This window comes from Mytilus trossulus, chromosome 7 (assembly GCF_036588685.1).
Source record: "Mytilus trossulus isolate FHL-02 chromosome 7, PNRI_Mtr1.1.1.hap1, whole genome shotgun sequence".
Lineage (NCBI taxonomy): Eukaryota > Metazoa > Mollusca > Bivalvia > Mytilida > Mytilidae > Mytilus > Mytilus trossulus.
In genome coordinates, this window is record NC_086379.1 from 56,721,335 (window position 1) to 56,745,934 (window position 24,600).

The 24,600-nt window shown below is 31.9% G+C and overlaps 2 protein-coding genes across 2 annotated transcripts; both read left to right on the forward strand.

Moving 5' to 3' along the window:
• LOC134726542 (sodium/calcium exchanger 2-like) lies at positions 1–16,246 on the forward strand. Its single transcript, XM_063590948.1, has 10 exons — positions 1–682; positions 4,974–5,038; positions 5,644–5,811; positions 6,302–6,486; positions 6,708–6,937; positions 11,895–12,130; positions 12,272–12,380; positions 13,442–13,620; positions 14,041–14,370; positions 14,817–16,246. Exons 1-10 carry the CDS (start codon positions 1–3, stop codon positions 15,054–15,056), a joined length of 2,424 nt encoding a protein of 807 aa, XP_063447018.1. The 3' UTR covers positions 15,057–16,246.
• Positions 16,247–23,086: 6,840 nt separating this feature from the next.
• On the forward strand, positions 23,087–23,875 carry LOC134726543 (uncharacterized). Its single transcript, XM_063590949.1, has one exon. The coding sequence runs from the start codon at positions 23,087–23,089 to the stop codon at positions 23,873–23,875; it is 789 nt and encodes a 262-aa protein (XP_063447019.1).
• Positions 23,876–24,600: the final 725 nt, after the last annotated feature.

A 24,600-nucleotide genomic window follows, 5' to 3' on the forward strand; every position in this document is an offset into this window, starting at 1 on the left:
ATGCCGAATTGTACAGCATGTAGAGAGGAGTACCTCTGTTCAGACAAAGGATTGTTAATGCCCTTTGTAAACGAGTATACATGGCCAAAGGAGGCAAGGGCGACAATCTACTTTTTGGGATTATTGTGGAGCTTTATGGGAGTATCAATCATTGCAGACTATCTTATGCAGGCAATCGATATAATAACTGGAAAAACCAAGCAAGTTAAAATCCCCGATCCTGAATCAGAAACTGGCTACACGTCTGTTGAAATTAAAATGTGGAACGGTACTGTTGCGAATTTGGTCTGCATGTCATTAGGATGTAGTACACCAGAAATTTTATTGTCAATTATAGAAGTTATGTTTAATGATTTTAAAGCCGGTGCGCTAGGACCAGGAACAATTGTTGGTTCAGCAGCTTTTAATTTAATGTGCATAACTGGCGTGTGCATTTTGTCAATATCTGCAGGAGAAACAAAAAGAATAAAAAAGTTCAAAGTTTTCCTAGTGACAGGCGTTTTCTCAGTAGTTGCCTATTTATGGCTTTTGATCATATTAGTTGCCATCACACCCGATTATGTTGATGTATGGGAGGCAGTTGTAACGTTTTTGTTTTTTCCGTTGATGGTATTGGTTGCATACATGGTAGATAAAGACTTCTTTGGGAGAGGAAGTGTACAGGATTCTGGTCTTGAAATGGGTAAGTGATGTTTAAATCTAATGTTAAATAAGCTATCTGATAGTTGGATATTCACATGAGTTGTGCATGCGCATATAAAATATCTGTATTGAATATCGGAACAGTTTTCGAGAATAAGAGCTTTATATTCATTAGTTTGTATTGCTCACATTGGGTTGTTGTTCCGATTTTTTCAAATACATTTGTTACAGTTGCCATTCAGAGATACCAATATTAGTCGCTCCTATAAGAACATCCAGTGCTCTCCTGCTCACCTCGAAAACGAGAGGTTTTGAACGAAATATTTTGATATAGTTATGCGGTGTGGGCTTTGCTAATTGTTGAAGGCAGTAAGGTGACCTATAGTTGTTAATTTCTGTGTCATTTTGGTTTCTTGTGGAGAGTTGTCAGTTTTGTCACATTGGCAATCATACCACATCTTCATTTTTCATATTGATAATGATTAATTGTCATATCATACGTTCTCGGCCCAAATAAGCATGTGATATTTCCTGCTTGTTATTTAATAACCTTCATTCCAACATTCTTTTTGATTAGGTTCGTGCTGCCCAATCTAAGTCATCTTCGATATGTTTTGTTATTGCTGTTTGTCTATTATCCTTATATATGTTTGGTCATGGTGATATTTGATTAATTGGACTTTTGATTTACCCTGTTTTTTTCTATGTCTCCAGCAAATGGTTGTAACACATTTTAAAGTGGTCTGTCAGACGCTTCAAGATACTAGCTTGAGTACATTCTGTTTAGGTCAACCATCCCATCAAATATAAAAGTTTAACTTTTGAAGGAATACCAATATAAAAGTACAACATAAGAAAGAACCAAGGCAAGAACATTGGGTCCCCTGAAACGAAAAATTGCACATCACAAAATGTGTTTCCCCAGAGGTATAAGACATACCATTTTTTTAAAAACATGTTAGCATTCTTGTCTTGCAATTTTCGACGAACGATCTACCTTTAAAATAGAATGAAAGCAAAATTTAGAATCTGAATAATTCCATTAAAATGTTAATGATGAAACGCATATTTGGACAATTCCCTCACACTAGTGTATTAATATAGTTAACATAAAATAGAGGCGAAAGAAACCAGAGGGACATTCAAACGCATAGATAAAAAATAAACTGACAACGTCATGGCCAAATAATAACAAAAAGACAAACACAAAAAAGGGACACAAAACACAACATAGTAAAATACAGACCAAACAAAACGAAACCCACCAATAAATGGGGATGATCGCAGGTGCTCCGGAAGGGTAAACAGAACCTGCTCCACATGTGGCACCCGTCGTGTTGTTCATGTTTTAACAAAGTAGGTAAATAATATATTTCAGCAGGTGACATTCTTTTGAAGGGAACGGGATTGTAGTTACGGCACTAGGAATATATCCGATATCTTTTTTGAAACGGATATCCCATAAAGGTCAACCAACTCGTGATGGCGTCTGTAAAATTCACGACGGGATGATTTCAACTTTACGATTTGGAACTCTTAGATTTGAAATACATTGTGAGCAGCAAACCTCTATCCAAAAAAATGTGATAATAAATACAAGCCCGTGAATATCGTATCAATTGGGAGATATATTGTCCGTATGCAGACGCTGCTAGAATGTTGCTACTTAGAAATGTAAAGTTCACAATTGGGAAGCTGAAATAACTCTTTTGTCGAAAAGTTTTTCAATCGACCATAATCGCCAATTCATAGACGGTCAAGATATGCGATTGACTAAACTGTATCTGTTGTATCCTTTATCTCTAGTTCGATGGGAGAAATGCGTTCAACATAGTCACCAAATTTAGGGAGAGAACATCATCTATGTAGCGGAAAGCAAAACTAAAGGATATTGCTTACTGTTTCGTCCTAAGAAGTTCTTGTTGATTTGTATATAAAGCCACTGGTTCAATACATTGGAGGGAAATACAATTCACTATGTAATTTCTTAATATCACAGTCTTAATATATCTTTTCCAGTTAGATAAAAATGTCATTTGAATTTATTGAATCAGAACTGGATTGCAGTCTTTATATTCTTTTATCTTTAGCTGTTCGAGTGCGTTTTTGTTGTGGTATAAAAAACCCAAATATTATGAGGTTGTTGCTAAGGGGAGGGGGATTCCTCGGACAAACATTGTATTTACTTTTTTTTCGATTACCTTATGTGAGCACAAAATCCTTTTTGAAACTAAATGTCATATCTAATCTATATCTCCTCTACATTTCTAATGGAATTAACCAAGTGTTCACTTTCTATTCAGACACTGAATCAAATGTTTCTTCTCAAGGAATTCAGAGTAGCCTTATACCCCAGTTCATTATATCTTTAAATAAGTTCGGTATAATAAATGTTGCATAGCTAAAACAATCACGCAGTTGGAGTTAAGAATGAATGAATATCAATTTCATTGAAAAGATTTTGGAAGTCTTCAATGCCATACTTCCCTTTGAACCTCTTGTCTGTATACTGTGAATATTTCATCAACAGGGTTTTAAATGGTACTAGTCATTAAGTCTCTGTTAAAAAAGATTTAATTTATACATTTTTCATGGCAATCATTCGTTATATACAGAAAATAGATCGTGTAAGAATTGTCAATCATTGCGATTGGAATATGGTTTGATTACATTCTATGAAAAATCCGATAACAAAATTGTCTGTTAAAATTATTTACTTTCTGAATAAAATTGCAATGAGATAAAGAAAATAGGCAGTACTGTTTGTGAAAACACATTAAGTTCGAGACAAGTCCATTTGACAAATACATTTTTTATACTAATAATTCCCATATTTAAATGTATATTAATATAAATAAAACTGAACCTTTGTTGTGTCAGTTAGTACAGTAAAACAAAAGTTTTTAACCTTTGAATCTTTTTTTTTCTGCGATTTTTTATTTTATTTTGCTATCTGACTTCAATGACCACGTGAACGACTTTCCATGACTTTAATAAAGTTTATAAAGACTACAGGTACACTATGATAGGTATAAAGCGTATTCAGTTTTGTACAGGTTTAAAGTGCAAACGTTCTAAGTTTTTGAAATATAACCATCATTAAGTGTTACAGGTAAACAAGGACAAACGTCCTACGTGAGTCTTTTCGTGTCTTGTGTTTCACGATAAAAATATTAGGTTGTAAAAAAATGATCGATTTCAAGGTTTAAAAACTTTTGTTCGATACCAGAATGCGAATGCATAGTTAATAATTTTAGGGGGTAAAAGCTTCAGGTTGTGCAAATGTTCTAACACGAAGTATCTTTACGAACCATATAAGTCATCAACATAGAATGAAATTTTAGTTATTTAGTCATTTGAGTTATGAAAAATACTTGTTTCTTTCGTGACATTACTAATTTCATAGAAATGTCGAAGAGCACTGATTTTTTCTCTCGTACACTGATCATAACGTTGAACCATTTTGACAAACTATTTTATTTATTTGTTTAATAAACTCATCATAGATGCAAGGATTGAATTTTAATTTTTACGCGTGTTTCGTGTACAGAAGAAATTTGTCGGTATAATTTTTTAAATTAGATTAGTAATTGCCCTTGCATATGTAGTTTCTTTCGTTCTTTCGAAAAGACTTCTTCACGATCATATATCACATTTTCACAATTTAACCACAATACTTGACTACCGTTGGATATACTTTCAAGATAATTTTTCAGACAGGTGTTATGGTCTTAAATTGTCAAAAATATCACAAAGACGAATTAGCTATGGTTCTGCAGATAAGTGGTTCGTAGAAATAAGAAGTGCATAAGTATCATTGAAACACAAGTGCTCTTTGTCACATGAATCATTCGATGTCGAATTGGAAAACTTGAACTGTGGTGTAATTTTCATGTACTCCTGATATCAACAGAAGACGACATTTCAGAAAAGTTCATTTTGGTATCCTAACGTTTGAAACAAGTTCAGTTTCTGTTTTAATCCCTCCACTTAAAATACTCCCGACCTTTAAAAAAAAAAACATTAAAGAACTGCACTTTTTTTAAAATTTAAAGTTTGCAATAGAGTTCAACTGATGACAAAATAAAGATCTTAATTAGGATCAGTGTTGTATATACAACTAAATATATAATTTATAATTCATGCTATATTGTCATGTAATGGAGATATCAAGTTAAATTATTTCAATTGGAAATAAAACCGCTAGCAGTGAATCTCCATATCACAATCCAAATGAATGCTTGTTATAACTTGGTTAAGCATGGAACACCAATATTAAAATATCAAAAGTTTGATGTTGTTTAAAAATATGTATTTTTTTTCATTTGTAGGAGAAGAACTAAGTTTATTGGAGAAACAGAAAGCTGACAGACAAATTATACAGGAAGTGCTTAGAGTACGTATTTATGTCACGATAGTATTTAAAAGTGTTATGGTTTTGACCTCGGAAATAATGACATGACAATTGGGTTTGGACTTACATTGCAGATATCTTTCCAATTTTGAACCTGTTGCGTCAGTGGTAACAAGTTGTTCCAGCAATATTTGTCTATTTCATTAGTTATGGGTCTCACGGTCACTGCAATAGGGGATCGATTGAAATTAAGTATGGACAATTTTGAATATCACTGTAGAATAATGGATTTAATTCACCAGCAAATATAAAAGATATGTATGCATTAAAGGTGATGAAGAGCATACTCTAATGAGACAGCAACATGCATGCTTAATATCTACGGTTATACATATGGTCTTTGACAATAGACAACTATAGCAAGTTAATAATACTAAACAGTGTCATCAATATTAAATCTAGACAATTGTTCCAGATCTTCTATAGTGAGATATTCTCCCAGTTATTTCAAAGAGAGAAATTGTCCCAGTTCTTACAAAGAAAGAAATTGCCCCAGTTCTTCAATGTCTCTTCGTTATCAGTTTCATTGTTGAAATAGGAAGTAACCGAAATGATTTATTCAATTATTTTGTCTTGACATTTTTTAGAGATTGCATAACAAGAACGCCGTGAAAGACAAAGATATTGCTTTGCTCACGGCAAAACTGATGGAAGAAAACAAAGAACACAGCAGAGGATGGTACCGAATCAACGCCATTAGATCTCTTACCGGGGGTGCAAAACTTACTCCACAAATGAATGAAAGGACAGAAGAGGTATTGTTTTGATATGCTGCTCCGGGACACAATATGTTTTCATTTCTTACAATTTGATAGATAAACTGCGGCATTAATTAAAGAAGAAACCAGGCCTAAATTTAAGTCTATATTTATTAATACTTAACATATTGAAACGTTTTAACTTGTATTTCAATAAGGAATTGTGGTGTGATTGTCAATAAGAATGACAACCAAATAAAAAGGATGTAAACAACAACAATCCATAAGCTAATATAGGCTTCACGATAAAAAAAAATAATACGAAAACAATGATTGGTTGACGTCAATTGCTTACAACAGCAGTGTCTTAGAGCAACGGTAGACATCAAATGGACAGACTTATGGCATGGGTCGTATTTGTCTGTTCGTACTTTGCGCTATGATGAAAATACTATTGACAACAACAACAAACCAACAGCAGAAAAGAAAAAAAAGAAACAAATCTCACTCAAAGCATAATATAAATGTGTATGAATTTACTTTTCAGCTTCTTAGAACCTTGGTAGCTTGTGATGAGATGGGTTCCCAAGTTTCTTTGACAGAACTAAGTCAAGGTAGGGAAAAGTCTATCATAGAATTTACTGCTCCTTCAACCTCTATTCTGGAATGTGATAAACGAGTAAAGATCGGTATAGCTCGACATGGCAATACTAACAGAAGAGTTAGATACAGGTACTGTTCTGATATCATTATATTTGAATATGATTTTTTTTTTATTCGTATATGATATGTGCACCGAATTTGGACATAATTGTTTTAAGTTGTAGATTTGGTTCATTTACAGACTTTGTTTAAAATATAAAATGATAGTCGCATATATGATTTTGCTGATATGCAATATAGAAATAGAGAAAATGAACAGTTTCAAATAATCAATATCAATTCGTTTCAAGGGTTGAAACTTTCGATGGAACAGCCGTTGCCAAAGAGGATTACATCGAGTTCAAACAATCGTTGGTCTTCGAACCAGGAGAAACGATGAATTATATTGAAATCGACATAGTAGATGATGATATTTGGGAGGAAGATGAAGTTTTCTTTGCCAAGATTTCAATCGATCCGTATGAACCTGGTGTTGTAGGGAGAAGGGCTATAACTCAGATAATAGTATTGAATGATGATAGTAAGTATAAAAGTAATATATATGTAATTATGATATCGAATTAGGGATGATTGTATTCTTAATAAAGAACTTCGAAATACTGGACAAGCGTGTGTTTATTATTCAAAAGAAAGTTTTAAAACACCAACAATTACAGCTGTCATGAAGGCGATTTTAATGGGTTTTTTTTATTGATAATGCAGCAAAAAGAACGAAACGTTTCAGTCGGATAGCAAGTCCTTAGAAACTACTGTTGTTGTTATCTTCTTGAGCAGTCAAGATCCTACTTCGTCAAAATTATCTCCCCATTACGCCAGTTCATTTTCACAATCGTAGAAACGGAAGCCATTGTGGGGCTGACGCGCTACCAATTTTGCTCTTGTTAACCGTTAAATTTATCCACAATGCACCATTACGATCCTTATATGTCAGTTATATTTTTACAGACAAATGTATCAACTAGCTAATGAGCATCAGTTAATAATCTTGTCTGCAACTTAAAACTATTGTCTGATCGGTTGTCAGGTGGAATTTTCGAAAATCATAAACATTTAAAAAAAAATCTAATTAAATATTTCGTGGAAGGGCAGACTAGATTTTTTTAGTGTATGAAGACTATAAACACTAGTTATCACAAACAATTTTTTTTCTCGCAGATATGCATTTTCATCATCCAACTTGAAAGACTGTCGTCAAGTACTCTCAGTAAAAAAGTAGCTATTCGAACACACCTTCTCTGTTTTTGTGACTTATTAGATAGGTATTTCATTTGACCCATATATTTCACCTTTTAGTACTGTGATTTTTTTATGTTATAACGTCAACCTGTAGCTTTAATATATAAAAATGATAGAATCTGAAGCGATACGATGTATAAAATATTCTTACTTTGTACGATATCAAGACATAATACTCAACTCAAACACGCCCTAACATAAAAAGGTGCACTCGATTTTCTCTTTTTGATACAATTGTTACCCATTTTTTTGGATTTTTTTCTTAAGTCACATAATGGAAGGGCAGACACGAAAATTACTGAACTAATAGATTGATATGTTTACCGTCCGTGGTAATTTTTTCCAAAAAATCGGAGGTTATGCATTTTGGTCATCCAACTTGAAAGATACCCATGTCGTCGACTTGATATCCAACTGTTCTGCTTAAGGTTTATGTACCCTTCTGTAGCCATTTTTGTACGAACTTTTCAAACTTTAATTGTATCAAAACTACAGATATAATGAATAATAGAGATAGGCCATTTTGTACATATTCCAAGAAGAAACTTGATGCAAAGCTTTATTTTTTACTGTTCAATTGCATTTAATAGAAAAAGAGGACTTTGTGGCAAATAAATCAAGATTTTTATAGAAAATCCACAGCCTTTATCCTTGTTATCTCATTTTAGGCCCTTTGATGACTGATAGATATAGAATTATTGCATGCAGTGCTAGCATTGATTTCCTTAAAACAAGTTTATAAATGTAGTTATTGGTTAAAACAAATATAAATATGGCCAAAATCAAGTACACCTTTTAGGGTGCGCTAGACTTTAGTGACTCAGCATGAGGTGTTTTGGAATTTATAGGTTGCTTAGAACTTTTTGTAAAAAATAAACACTAGCACATCATAGAAAATCAAGTGAGTAATTTATGTTTCAAATTTTATAACAAAAATCTCTGTATTAAAGGCTGTGGATTTTCTATAAAAATCTTGATTTATTTGCCATAAAGTCCTCTTTTTCTATCAAATGCATTGAAACCGTAAAAAATACTGCTTTGTATCAAGTTTCCCCTTGGAATATGTACTAAATGGCCTATCTCTTTTATTCATTATATCTGTAGTTTTGATACAATTGAGGTTTGAAAAATTCGTACAAAAATGGCTACAGAAGGGTACATAAACCTTAACTGTGAACTTGATAAATTGAAAACTTATGCAAAAATTTTAAAATAAAACACCTCGTAATTGAGAAGAAGATGCAATTTTGTTTGTTTCTATTAACTTTTAAAAATTTTGTCACTATAGTAAACAATACAGTATACTTTTATCGCCTTCTCTAACAAAGAGCTTCGATTCTTTTGTTCTATTTCAACCTGGTTTCCGACTGTGAGACAACAATGAGACTGGCATTTAAACCCGCCATCCTAAAAAATAATCTGGCGGCAATTAGGATTTTTTTCCTTTTTCAGTTTCTTACTTTTTTTGGCATGTTTGAGGTCAGAAATACGTTTCTTTCGATTCTTTAAGCATGTGTCTTATTACTAAAGAAAAATTATACTTAAATTGGCGGTCTTTTAACAATTACGTTTAAAAATTATGCGAAATTGCCTGTTCATTTTTTAGATGAACAAAGATTATGCAATATCATATAAAAAATTAATAGTATGCATCTAAAACAAAATCAAGTGAAATGTTTGACGTTAACCAAATATTAGGTTATACTGTCTGTGCACAACCTAAAGATGACTTAAAAAAACTCATTCATTGATAATGAAATATCATTTTTTTGTGATAAAGGAATTCTGCGAAAGTACTCAGAAACTGCTTTGAAATACTTTAATAATTGAAATATGCATAACAATTATTTGTTTTTTAAATAGAAGAAGAAAAATATGCGACCGAGTCTTTTTTGTTATTATTTATTTACAAGTTTATGATTATAACTATAAAAATGAGGATTTATTGGTTTACAATACTTTTTTTTAATTATAACTTGAGTCCATTCATTAGAACTTGCATGGAATCAATGAGACGTCACGAAATGTATTCATTGTCATATTTAGTGTAATCGTACAAGGATTGCAAACAAAGGAGTAGGTCCAATAAGACCACTTTTTGGCCCCAAAATATAGCAGTTTTACAAAATTGTTAAAATGTATACATTTAATTATTTATTGGACAGTAGAATGCTTCTGCTACATAAATATGGGCTGTTTTAACAATACGATATACATATATCGAGTACTAGTACCATTAAGTCATGCTAAATTACTGAAATCTTTACAATTATATCATTTTGGTTAAATTTTAGACAGTTTCAGTGTAAAACGAAAGTGGGCCGCATTCGTGTTCATCTAAAATATTTAAATGTAAGTTGTATTTGATGATAATACGTAACATATATAAAGGTTGAGGATGAACACGGATGCGGCCACTTTCATTTCTGACAAAATCCTTCTTAAAAGTAGCATTTTTCAGCATATTTGGTAGATTTTTTCATATTTGAGCTTGAATCGGAGCGTTTTAATGACTTAGGTCAACATCTTTCGTCAGATGAACCTGAAATTTGAGGCCAAAATCGGTCCTTACCGGACCTTCTCCTTTCCTCTTATTTTGAATAATGAAGAATTTCAATTGATATTACTTTGATTATTACCTCTATTAAATATAAATGAAAAGGATAGGACCATGCAGGTATCAGTAAATTAATGAAAAGGAATACTTGTCATTGATCATTAGATCCAGTATTCATGCATATTTTGGCTACCTCTTGTATTAATGTCCAAGACATTTATTTCTGTGTTGATATAATTTGGTTACAACAGTAAACATATTTACCAATACAAGTTACTCTTGGAATGATAATATTATGGCACGGGGTCAGAGGACCTTTTTAACTGAGTCTGAAAAGTGATAAAATGTATTTCTCTAAAAAAAAAATACATATGATATGTCTTTAGTATCAAATTATATTTAGTAAAATTTATTTATTTATATCTGGGACTTCAAGTGGCACATTTGCGTAAAACAGCGTATCAAGTTGTCCAAATGTGACACGGGCTAGTTCATAAAAAGCCTCAGCACATAATTTAAATTCAACATACGTTCCCGAGAAGTTAACAAAGAAATTTGAATTGGGTTGCGTTCAATATCGTAGCGGCTACGAACTGCTACGTAGATTTTGACTATTGATCGTGTAGCTATATAATAGGTGTTACCTAGATATTTATAGCAGCTACGTAGCTGTTACGCTATTGAACTCAATCCTGATATGTTGAAAAAGCTTGACGCGCCGAGTGAAGATCGATGGTTTGAAGACTTCTAATTGTAATTCAATACGTTTAGTGACACAATTTTTATGTGAGAACTTCTGAAAAGTATATACAATTGGCATTTGTAATGTACAGCATGCTTTGATTTCATTTGAAATTATTTTTTTGAGGAAACAGGGTTGTTTCAGTTGAAGAATAAATTACCAAAAAAATGCCCAAATATGGAAGTCACATGACTTCCTTTGTTGCTTTTAGAAATGGGGTTAGCTTTCCGATTGGTCTGTTTTGAGAATATTCACGCTTCGTGATTAGAATGCTTTATCCCTTTTTTGTTTGGTAAACTGCTAATTTTTATAAGCTAATGTAATGAATGAAAATTCTGGTATAGCAGGTTTTTCAACGGTAGATTTTGTAACCTGTTCCGACTAGATATGTATACCGCGTGATTTTTTTTTTAAATACATTGATGATTTAATCTCTGATCTAACAAACAACAGGCCTAACACTAGTTTTTGCCTTACAATCTTGTATCAAATTAATGTTAAATTCTCACTCTCTCTGCACGTTCAAATCTATTATAGTTCTACTCAAAATTCAATTAGTTATTAACATTAAAAACTTAGGATATAGGATTAGTTGTTAGCAGTAACATGTCTTTAATAATATTAAATTGTATATTTTCACCAATTCAGACACATATAAATACATGTAATAAATGTAGCAGCAACTGATTTAGACTAACGTGACTCACTTCAATTCGACGGAACCCCACCCGTAAAAACATGCAAACTTTTTTCGTGCATTTTGCACCTCATATCAAACTTTATACTTAATAGTAGTACTGGCGCAAAACTTTTTATACTAGTTCCCATCTATATACATATATCCTATAAATAGGAAACGGGTAAACCCTAATTTCAAACGAAATGAAATATGTCTTTTTTAAGACAGACCACAGGTAATAATGTATGATATTTTTTTTCAAGTTAGGGACCATATAAGATTCCCGAAGCCAGCCTTTGTATTCAAAGAGAGTGTTGGTACGGCCCTAGTCCCAGTAGAACGAGAAGGAGGTTGCAAGGGCAAGGTCACCGTGAAATATGAAACCAAAGATTTAGTAGCCGTCAAGGGTCATGATTACAGCGTTGATCAAAAGCAGGAAATTGTGTTTGAAAAGGGAGAAGTTTCCAAAATGATTGAGATCTGTATCCATGATGACATGGTACGTTAAAGATTTGGTATTTGTATATTTAACAGACGTTATGTTATGTAATTAGAGAAAGAAAAAAGAAAACAAAACAAAACAAAATGTGATAAAAACGACCTATTTTTTAAGTGACATTGAAATGAATGAATATTTTAGGAATTTGAAAAGGACGAAAACTTTGAAGTTAGATTAACTGGAGTGGAAGGCAATTGTGAAATGGACAAACGAAAAACCAGATGTGTTGTTACAATTGTGAATGATGACGGTAAGGATCTCAAAAAATGCTATCAGTTGGAAGGAAAATATATTACTATTTAAAGTTCGATAAAATATCGACTGGTACGTCCTTGATAATGACAAAGCAGATGAAAATTATCATTTAAATTATATAACCTTTACTTGAGTAAAGAAGTACAAAAAAAACCCAAAGCATGATGGTATGAGTTCCCACGTTCATCCATTATCTTTTTTTAACTACATAATAATTGTATTCATCTAATATTGCTTGTTACATAAACCATTAAGATTCCAAGCTTCTCTTGACGTACCCTGTTACAATCCACTACAATGACTACTGATTAAATTAATTTTCATACATTTTGTTTACAAAACTTAATATTCATTGATTATGGGGTTTTTTAATTGAAAGTAACATTGAACTTATTGTCTTATGTCCGGTAATATTGGCATCTACTCTCTTGGTGTATTCATTAAAAAACATTCTGTAGACGTCTATGTTTTTTTTTGTTTTCTGCTCAGATTCATAGTACGACTTATATATTGAAAAACTAATAGTTGTAATCAAAAACTTTATTCGGTAATACTTGCTGTCTGTAATTTTGTATCCAAATATCCTGTGTTGTAATTTTATTGAAAAACCTAAATTACTCTTTTTTAAGAGATTGTATATTTGTTACCAAATTCATCCATTATTTTATCTTTATTTGAGAAGATCAATTTTTGATATTAATTGTGTCTCTATCCGATTTAAAGAAATAATCCACAATGTTCAACATGCTTTGTGTTCTCCTCTTATATTTGATGCGTTTCCCTCAGTTTTAGTTTGTAACGCGGATTTGTTTTTTCCTCAATCGATTCATGAGTTTCGAACATCGGTATACTACTGTTGCCTTTATTTGTTCACTGAAATTTGTTTCATTATATACCTTACCATATCATTGTTCCAAGATGTATACTAATTTGCTTTGATTTACATTAATCTTATTAATTTTGCTTATTTAGATAGGTTGAAGGATAATCTTTCTGATCCAAGAATTGCTAATAAAATAATAAAAAAAATGATAACTCCTAACATATTCGTTACAGAATTTAAAGGATTCGTTGCCAGAGTTACTGATCTAACAAATGCTAACCTGGACTCACTCAGAATGTCATATACATCATGGGGTAAACAATTCCATGATGCCATGAATGTCAATGGTGGAAACGTGGAAAATGCAACCTTTAAAGATTATATCTTGCATTTCTTTACGTTTGGTTGGAAGGTAAAAACTTGTATAAATATATAAACGATTTATAATTCTAACTTTTCCATCAAAAGGTAGACTAATATAAAAAAAAAAAAAAGATGTGGTATGATTGCCAATGAGACAACTATCCACAAAAGACCAAAATGACACAAACATTAACAACTATAGGTCACCGTACGGCCTTCAACAATGAGCAAAGCTCATACCGCACAGTCAGTTATAAAAGGCCCCGATAAGACAATGTAAAACAATTCAAACGAGAAAACTAACGGCCTCATTTATAAAGTCACATAAACTATAAAAGGCAATATGTAAACGAACTACATATTTACCCCAAATTGATATTTTTTACAATCTCTAAGTTTGTTTTTTTTTAAGTAGAAGTACAAAAATGCATACCTATGCAGTTTTCAGGATACTGAAACTATTTTTCAGGTTATATTCTCTTTAATTCCACCGGCAAGTATTCTAGGGGGATGGCTATGCTTTTTTTGCGCTTTAATAGCTATTGGAATATTAAATGCGATAATTGGAGATTTAGCAAACATATTTGGATGCCTAATTGGTTTGAAACCGGAAGTCACAGCAATCACGTTCGTTGCTTTGGGAACTAGCTTACCTGATTTATTTGCCAGTAGAGCAGCTGCAACATTAGAACGATCGGCTGACAATGCAGTAGGAAATGTGACTGGAAGTATTGCAGTCAATGTTTTTATGGGTCTTGGTGTTTCTTGGACGATTGCAGCAGTTTATTGGGCAGCACAGGTATTCATATATTGTCATACTTTTCTAAGTGAAACTTCTGAATTCAAAAAGTAAATAACAAATGTAATATGTTTAAAAGAGGGACGAACGATACAAGAGAGACAGTCAAACTCATAAATCGAAAATAAACTGACAACGCCATGACTAAAAACGAAAAAAAACGAACAGACAAACAATAGTACACACAACAGAACATAAAAGTGCATAACTCTTTCTGCATTAAATATAATGGAATGCTTTAGATTTACCAAAGTTAGTGATTGAATTTCCATGAAACACCACTAAAGAAACAAAATTTTCATATACTAGTTAATATTTATCATAGGTACAAGGTTTATAATTTTTAATCCGCCAGACGCGCGTAAGTTTTACTTGAAACAACATATGTATATATGTATGACATACCTTCGTCATGATTTATATTATGAACATCTTTTTCTTTTCAGGGCAAAAACTTTGAAGTACAATCAAGTAGTTTGGTATTCAGTGTAATAATATATTCTATTTGTGCTGTAGTAACATTAGGGCTTTTAATTGTGCGACGTTTTACTGGTATCTTTGGAAATGCAGAACTTGGTGGTCCAACAGGTCCAAAGATAGCATGTGGACTATTTCTCATCGGCTTATGGTTCTTTTATGTTCTGTTGTCATCATTCCAAAATTATGAATCTATTTCGGGAATTTAAACGTTATCTCAACTACTAGTTTACATTAATGTTATAGAATTTGATATTGTTATTGTATTTTTAGTTGTTGATTTGGTTTGAAAGTTATATATTGATGATGTTCTTTCCATTAACAATCCAAACGTTTGTAATTGCCTTCCATCAATATATCCTCCAGAACAAGAAATTAAACAAACAAAACAACTAAGAAACGGCTTCCTCTGTCTCATTTTTAGACTTATCTTACAAATTTGATATACACGGTCATCTCGGTACCAGAATCTATGACAAACGAGACGACTTTAATTTTGATATTATTAATTTCCCCCACCTTATTCACAAATCGTTGCCAATGTAAGGAAATTGTATGCGACTGTCATACATGTAAAAAGTAACAAAAGAAAACTTATTGCATATCTTTTGGAATGAGTATACAGTAAAAATATTTGTATTGCATTTCAAAAACTTCCTATTCAAATGCGGATATAGCTTGAAAAATATAGATGCAGTGGATGTTATTTTTGGTATTGGGGGAAATATCGACCAATTTAATGCAATTTAACAAATAAGGTTGAATTAACAGTTCATATTTATAAAATTTCAGGAAAAAAATGTATATTTAAATAATCTATGAGAATAGAACAACATCCGATTAACCATTGAATGAAATGAGCAAATAAACCCTAATACTAGGAAAAATATGCATGAGAAATACCCATAACATTGCCCTGTCGATATAAATTAAGAGGTAATATTGCTATTCGAGCAGCCGGGGTCAATACGGAAAAGTCGTCTTGGACTATGAGCTTATACGGAACGCTCACTTCCGGTTTCAATTTGCTTACGCCTTACTTTACTTGGACGTATCGTTTTGCATAAAAAGATAAGTAATTTTTTTTTTAACTTAAAATCATAAAAAAAGCTTAAATAATGTTCAGTGCTTTGTAACGTATTGACGTTTTGAACCAGAAGTATTTCACAGCCTTTTCGAGTACGACTTTCGGTTATTGGCATTGTTTCATTTCCGTTGATCAATCATCAAAACACAGACGATCCAAGAGTAAGAATAGTAAAAGCCATCTTATTTATTCTCCCCAGCTATAGCTAAATAAAATGAATTGTAATATCAAGTACTTGGACGAGAAATCGGAAATTACATCTGACAAGGTTGACAACTGTGAAATGTTCAGATGTGAAATTCTATGTCTTATTCACGGTATATTTCTTAAATCTTCTTAGTTTATTTTTTTATCAAAAGAACTAAAATCATTAAATAAAAGTATTACGAACTGGCTTTTGCTGTTTTGGGCCTGTTAAAGATTATCGATCAGCTGTGGCCCTCGACTCTACGAGACTCGTGCCCAATAAGCTAACATTAAATCTATAACAGGGACATATGTAAAGCCAGTAACTAATACTATATTACTTAGCGCCTATACGCCAAAAAAATGGTTGCAATTACAATTTGTATTAGGGGTTTATTGATATATTCTTTCTGGATTTTTTTTAGAGTTGATGTAAACTTTTAGACTTTAAAGGGAAATGTCTAAAAAAGACCATAGAATAAAGAATAAAATTGTTTATTTTAGTGTCACCATATTGATTGAAACAAGGCATTCACACAATATTCATATACAAACAAACAACATTCAAAATCCAGCTGAAAAAATGACTTATGAGTCACTATAAAAGATTTATGTGTAATCAAGTTTAATGTATTACGTATTTATGTGAAAAATAAATAATTTACAGGAAAAAAAAATATGCCTAATGAATTTATCGCAAAAACAGCTAAATAAACAACGGAAACCGCCAGAATTATCAACATTTTGTGTACAAAATGGGAAATTAAAACTTGAATCTATTTAGAAAAGACGATGTTGATCTTACCAAGACATACTATATCATTTGCGATAAGAATGTTTGGCTTGTTGCATCCTGTCATGGCGTGTAATTGTAGAGTTTGGTAAAACATGTTTTGGTAAAGTCGACAACACCTTGAATTTACACAAAACTTTTATATGTTAGATTGAGGTGAAAGTAGTTAACTGATGTTCTAGGCTCGCAAGTCGCACAAGAAGGAACAAACACAAAATTGAGGGTATAGCATGGAGTGACTGTAAAGAAGCGAAACCGCGTGGCAACATGTTTAACGTCTCCTGCTAGACATAAGACATAAAGCTTTATTTAGAGTCGGTATAAGCAAGCAATTACAAAACTAAACTCTGAAGAGCTTTTAAAACCAACATAACATCAAATAAAACAAAACATACATATCGAGTCATGCACACAATATTAAACATATAAAGCAAGAGTTCAATCAGTATATAAACATGCAGCACAAAAGTTATTTAAGCATCTTACAAGTTTAACACATACTGATACATGCAATTATGAGATAAAAACACAAAAGCACAAATGAAATGGTTTGCACATAAAAAGCATATAAAAAGCACATTAAGTTTCTAAAATTAGCACAAAAGCAGCAGAAGCACTATAGTAAAGATAACAAAATAAATTTGCCATGCTGAAAATAAAGCAACAAAACAAAAAATAATAAGCAGAGATTAACTGGTTTTACAGGCAAAGCATTGGCATGAGCTACCAGACCAAGAATTTATCAAGTTCTTGAATTGATTTAAAGATGATTGCTTACGAAGCTCATCTGGCAGCTCATTCCAAAGCCTAGCACCTGCATACCTGAAAGATTGTAGGCCATATGCAGTTGTTTTTACATGTGGTAGATATGCTGTATTCTGGTATCTGAAAGAGTAAGTGTTTTCCTTTAAGTGAATCAAATCATGGAAATAAACAGGACAATCTTTATTTATAATTTTGAAAACTTCAATCGCCAAAGATTGCATTCTTCTTACTTTTAAAGATGGTAATTTTGATTTGCAGAGTAGATCTTCATAACTTGCTGAATGGTCTTCATAGATAAACCTTAGTGCTCTCTCTTGAATTTTCTCTATCTTTTTTGTATTTACCTCCCCACAAAAGTGCCAAACTAGTGGGCAGTAATTAAAGTTGGACATTATGAAAGAATAATAAATTGTTAATTTTCCGAGTTTAGTCAGGTGTTTACCTATTAATACATTTAATTGTTTGGATGCTTTTTTACATATTATAGAGACATGTTCCTTGAAATTTAGTTTCAAATCTATTGTTACACCTAAAAGTTTAACGCTATCTTCACACTCTATTTCATTACCTTCTAATTTAGATTTTAGGTTTTTGTCCTTAGTTGTTTTACCAAAAGCTATTGCCTGAAATTTTTCTGTAATGATAAAAAAAAAAAAAAAAATGGCCTGAAATTTTTCTAAACTTGCTTTCATTTTATTTATTGAGAACCAGTTTATCAAAATTTTACTTTTATTTTCTAAAGTTTTAATTAATTTATCTAAATCGTTATCTGCGTATGAAAGGGTGTTGTCATCTACATAATTATAGAGTTCACCTTTATGAACAGTCGGACACTAGGTTGAAATGGAACAAAAGAATCGAAGCTCTCTATTAGAGAAGGCGATAAATGTTTACTGTATTGTTTACTATTGTGACAATTTTTTTTAAAAGTTAATAGAAACAAACAAAACTGCAATTTTCTTCTCAATTATGAGGTGTTTTATTTCAAAAACACTATTTGCATAAGTTTTCAATTTATCTAGTCCATAGTTAAGCAGAACAATTAGATAGCAAGTCGTCGACATGGGTATCTTTCAAGTTGGATGACAAAAATGCATAACCTCCGATTTTTTGGAAAAAAAATACCACGGACGGAAAAGATATCAATCTATTAGTTCAGTAATTTTCGTGTCTGCCCTTCCATTATGTGACCGAAGAAAAAAAAAATTAAAAATAGGTAACAATTGTATCGAAAAGAGAAAATCGAGTGCACCTTTTTATGTTAGGGCGTGTTTGAGATGAGTATTTTGTCTTGATATCGTTCAAAGTAAGAATATTTCATACATCGTCTCGCTTCAGATTCTATTATTTTTATATATTAAAGCTACAAGTTGACTTTATAACACCAAAAAATAACAGTACTAAAAGGTGAAATATATGGGTCAAGTGAAATACCTATCTAATGAGTCACAAAAACAGGGAAGGTGTGTTCGAATAGCTATTTTTTTTACTGAAATTAATATTGCTTGTAAATTTTTGAGATATTCTTTTGAATTGACTCTGTGGTTATATAAAAACATCATGCTTTGAACGACAAAATTATTTTATTTACTTAAATTACTCTTACTTATGTATTTTGACATACTATGAATGATAAAATTATTTCATTCAATAAAATACTTTAAATTTCTGTTAAGGTTCATGTGGACCCTATGGCTAATATGGCCGTATTTTCACATCAAAAGTTTACTCTGAGTACGGACAAACCTGCGCATCTGTAAAAAAAAATCAAGCATAGCATTCCCTAGATAAATTAATTTTAAGTATGTTTTATGTTTTAGAAAAATAAAAACTTACTAGGATTTTGCCGTGCACTTTTTTTCTCTTCTCCAAAAGGTGCCAAAATAAACTAAGTTGGGAAACAGGTTTGAGAACTTCCCCACAGGTAAAATTTAAAGTGAGCATTTTTTATTGACATGGACATTAGATGGACAATAATTGGTTATTTAAACTGTGTACCTGAGTGGACCATATCAAGGTAAACTCAAGTGTTTGTTAATTTTGTCATCTTCTGCAGAGACGAAAAAAAGTGTACGTCAAAATCCAGTTAAGTTATGAATTTTCTAAATCATACAATGCATTTGAATTTTATTTATCTAGGGCATGCTATGCCTTAAAACTTTTCCAGATGCACAAGTTTGCCTGTACTCAGAGAAAATTTTGAGGTGAAAATACGGCCATTTTAGCCATAGGGTCCACATGACCCTTAAGTCTGTTTTTTTATTTTATACATTTGACGTGATACTGTACGTATGTATCCCGTCATACTTTGAACCACACCTTATTTATTTAATATTATTACATTTACTGTTGAGTCTGTTGTTTGTTATATCAACTTTACGTGACTATGCATGTATGTAAACCTCCATACTTTGAACGACAAAAATATTTTTATGTCTACCTGTGCGAATTTCAAACGCGCAATTTTACACCAGCAATGAAAACCTTCTATTCTTTCCGGGTAGACTTTATATAGATAAATTAAGTGGTATAAGAAAAGCAAAATGAGTATATTAAATTTGATGTATGCCTTTTTGTGCTTCTTTGTTTACATTTGTTGTTTTTATAGTGTTGCAAGTATGTTTGTTTTGTTCATACTTTTAACGACAAAATTATTTTTTATGTCTACCTGTACGAATTTCAAACGCGCATTTTTACACCAGCAGTGAAAACATTCTTTCCTTTACGGGTAGACTTTATATACATAAATTAAGTGGTACAAGAAAAGCAAAATGAGTATGTTAAATTTAATGTATGCCTTTTTGTGATTCTTCGTTACATTCGTTGTTTTTATAGTAATATTAAGATGACAACACAATATTGACTGCTGTACCCCTATTTTTGACATTTTTACTCTTTGAGTATGTTTGTTTTGTTCATACATCGTTGACAATGTAATGGAATTTGATGCGACTGTCATACAAGTGAGAGGTTTAGCTAGCTATAAAACCAGGTTCAATCCACCATTTTCTACATTAGAAAATGCCTGTACCAAGTCAGGAATATGACAGTTGTTATCCATTCGTTTGATGTGTTTGGATTTTTGATTTTGCCTTTTGATTTTGGATTTTCCTTTTTGAATTTTCCTCGGAGTTCGGTATTATTGTGTTTTTACTTTTGACGACAGTCTTACAAGTTGGATGATGAAAATGCATATCTTCGAAAAATTCTGATTTTGTGTGTGTGATAACTAGGGTTTATAGTCTTCAACCACTAAAAAAATCTAGTCTGCCCTTCCACGAAATATTTAATTAGATTTTTTTTAAATGTTTATGATTTTTCAAAAATTCCACCTGACAACCGATCAGACAATAGTTTTAAGTTGAATCAATGCAGACAAGATCATTAACTGATGCTCATTAGCTAGTTGATATTGGTGCAGTGTGGATAAATTTATCGGTTTCCAAGAGCAAAATTGGTAGCGCGTCATCGCTACAATGGCTTCCATTTTTACGATTGTGAAAATGAACTGGCGTGATGAGGAGATAATTTTGACGAAGTAGGATCCTGACTGTGAATAAAATAGAAAATGTCATTTAAAAAAATATTAAATAATGTTGGCCCTAATATTGACCCTTGTGGCACCCCTTTCAACATTGTTTGCCAATAGCTTGAATTAGTACCTACTTTAACACACTGTTTTCTATTAGTTAAATAGCTTTCCAAAAGTTTAAGAGATGAGGCGGAAACACCATAAGATTTTAATTTTAGTAGGAGGAGGTCATGGGTAGGTAGGTAGTCAAAAGCCTTGGACAAGTCCATTAATATAGCTGCTACATATTTATTCTGATCTAAAGCCTTTTTCCAATCTTCAATTATTTTTAATAAAGCGGTTTGGCATCCATATCCTTTTCGAAAAGCTGACAGAAAAATGAGGAAAAATGAATTAAAATATTCAACATAGACCTCTCAATTTTTTTTGAAATCATGGGCAATATACTTACAGGTCTATAGTTCTTTATCAAGAGTGTTTGATTTTTTTTTATGCAGGGGTATAATTACTTGTGCTTCTTTTAATTTATCTGGGAAAACATCTGATTCAAATGATTTATTTATTATTTTAGAAATTGGATTGGATATTTCAGATTCGGATAATTTTAGTATTTTTGAAGATATTCCATCTTTTCCTGTTGCCTTTTTGATGTTAATTTTATTGATTTTTTTTTTTAACAAACTCTGGATCTACTGGGCTGAAATTTCTTTTTCTGGTTTCTTTTCTTTTATAATTTTGATACTTGAATGATGTTCATCTATTACAGTATTTATTGAGCCGATATCTTTGGCAACATTTATAAAAAAAATATTAAATAATTCAGCTACTTCATTTTGATTGTTAATTATCTTATTTTCTTCACAAAGGATTAGGTCTTTTGAAAAATGTGAACCTTTGTTTGTTAGGAAAGGCATGATTGTTGGCCAAACATCTTTGCTGTTAGGTCCTCCTAAGCATCTTTTCATGAAATAGTTTCTGATGGATTTCTTTTTAATTTTATTAACTAAATTTCTTTGTTTTCTGTAGCATTCCCAATTTGTTTTATTTTTAAAATTTGTTATAAAAAGTACCAGGATGTTGTATGCCCTTCTTTTTTATTTTATATATTTCCCTTCGTAAAGTTTGATTCATGAATGGTGCTGGTTTGTTGATGGCTTTCTTTTTTTCAATAGGTATGGTATTCGTCTATAACCTCCATGAAAGCAGTTTCTTTTTTCTATTATATCAGTTAAGTTTTTTCCATTCAAATCTGTCAAATCTTGCGCATGTGTGAAATAAAATGTCGACTATTTTTTCGCTCTTCAAAATTTGAATTTCAAAATGGATTATGATGTGTTTATGTGTGGTTTTGACAAAACTTTTAAGTTTATTCTGTTGGAAATTTAATAGACAGTCTTTATGAATCCAAAGAAAAGTGATAAACCAAAAAGGAAAAGGCAGAAATCAAATGGACAGAACACAAGTGGTGAGAAACCAAATAAACGGAAATCGAACAGTACTCACACTGATAGTAATAGTGTAAACAAAAACAAAAGTAAGAGTCTTAGATCTACTGACAATCCAATTAAATCTGTCTCAAACATGTCAATACCAAGTACTCCTGTTTGCGAATCTCCAATGGTTGAACAAAATAGACAATATCAGCAATTCACTAACATACAGAATCCAAACTTCTTACAAGCCTCACCAACATCATCAACCCTAGGCTTTTTTCCTGGTACCCCTCACAATACTTACATGCAGCCAATGATGCACTCGACTATGAATCCAACTTTTGAAGATAACGGAGGGAAACTTGATATGCTAACCCAAAAAGTAGACATGATATGTGAGAAAATATCAAATATTGACAAAATTTGATAAAACAGTAAACAGTATGGTCAAAAGTGTCGAGAGTATCAATAAGCGAGTCGACGAGGTTGAAAAAGGTTTGAACTTTATTAATTCAGAATTTGAAAATAACAAAAAGGATGTCCGAGAAGTAAAAAAAAACCTGACTGCGATACGCTCTGAAAACGAAGAAGCAATCGATACTATTGCTAAACTTCAAAAAGATTTCGACGACCTCAACGAAAAACAACTAGATCTACAAACTAGGGCGATGCGGGAAAATTTAGTCTTTACAGGTATCCCAATGCACGACAAAAATGAACTGTCAGATGACACTGAAAAAATCATTAAAAATTTTATGACAACTGAATTGAAAATGTCAACCTTACCAGAGTTTCATAGGGCTCATCGGTTTGGAAAGGAGTACACCGAAAAACATCCTGACGGGTCAATTAAGTTTATTACTAAACCTATAGTGTGTAGATTTGTGAATTACAAACAGAGAGAACTAGTACGAAAAGCCGCTCGTGAACTTAAAGATACGAAATACGGCATAAACGAACAGTTTCCAAAGGAAATAAACGAGCGCAGGAAGGCTCTGTGGCCCCACTTTCAAGAAGCACGCCGACAAAAGAAAAAGGCTTTCTTTAAGAGAGACCGACTATTCATTGACGGGAATGAGTTTTTACCGAAAAACAACACACACGTTATGGATACAGACGAAAGACAGACGCGTTCACGTCATCCACCAAAAGACCAAGGTGCTCGACCCAAAGAATTCACCCAGCCGAAAAATCCACAACCCCGTAGAGGACCCCGAAAAGGACAGAACTAGGAATACCGTGGAGGATTAAACAGTACCGTTAGAAATGACCAGTGTTAACAAACTAGCGACCTTCACTCTTGTTCATTACCTGTAAATAAAGATATTGATGTTCACAATAAAACTATTGAAATCCTTTCATTAAATGTATGTGGTATAAAAACAAAACTTTTGTATCCTGAATTTAAGTCATTATTAGATAACCATGACATTGTATGTTTAACAGAAACGAAAGTAGATGATGTAGACGAAATAGATTGTGATAATTTTATTTTTCATTATAAAAACAGAAAGAAGCTAGCAAATCACAAATCTGGTGGTATTGCTTTGGGTTTTAAAAAATATTTAGACAAGTATATTAGATATATTCAGTCAGACTGCCAATTTGTACTTTGGTTTAGTATAGACAAACAAGTTTTAGATTTACCAAATGATGCTATTTTGGGAATTATATATATCCCACCGATAAATACTTCATAAACATCAGAAGATGCATTTACTGAAATTGAATTTGAGTTACAAAATGTTTGTAGTAAAACAAACTATATTACTATGCTTGGCGATTTTAATAGTCGCACGGGAAATTTGTCTGATTTTTATAACATTGATAAAGATAGTTCTTTTGAAAATAATTTCACAGATTATAATGAATAAAGTGATGTTGATGTTTTAGATGAACTTGGTATACCGAGGCTGAGAAATAGTATAGATACTGTAGTAAATGGGTATGGAAGAAA

What these genes read in the sequence shown, in the direction of transcription:
- LOC134726542 (XM_063590948.1), top strand. Translation starts at nt 1, where the DNA reads ATGCCGAATTGTACAGCATGTAGAGAGGAGTACCTCTGTTCAGACAAA. An exon ending in TGAATGAAAGGACAGAAGAG is followed by an intron (nt 5,812 to 6,301) that starts GTATTGTTTTGA and finishes TTTACTTTTCAG; the next exon opens with CTTCTTAGAACCTTGGTAGC. An exon ending in TCTGTATCCATGATGACATG is followed by an intron (nt 12,131 to 12,271) that starts GTACGTTAAAGA and finishes TGAATATTTTAG; the next exon opens with GAATTTGAAAAGGACGAAAA.
- LOC134726543 (XM_063590949.1), top strand. Translation starts at nt 23,087, where the DNA reads ATGGTCAAAAGTGTCGAGAGTATCAATAAGCGAGTCGACGAGGTTGAA.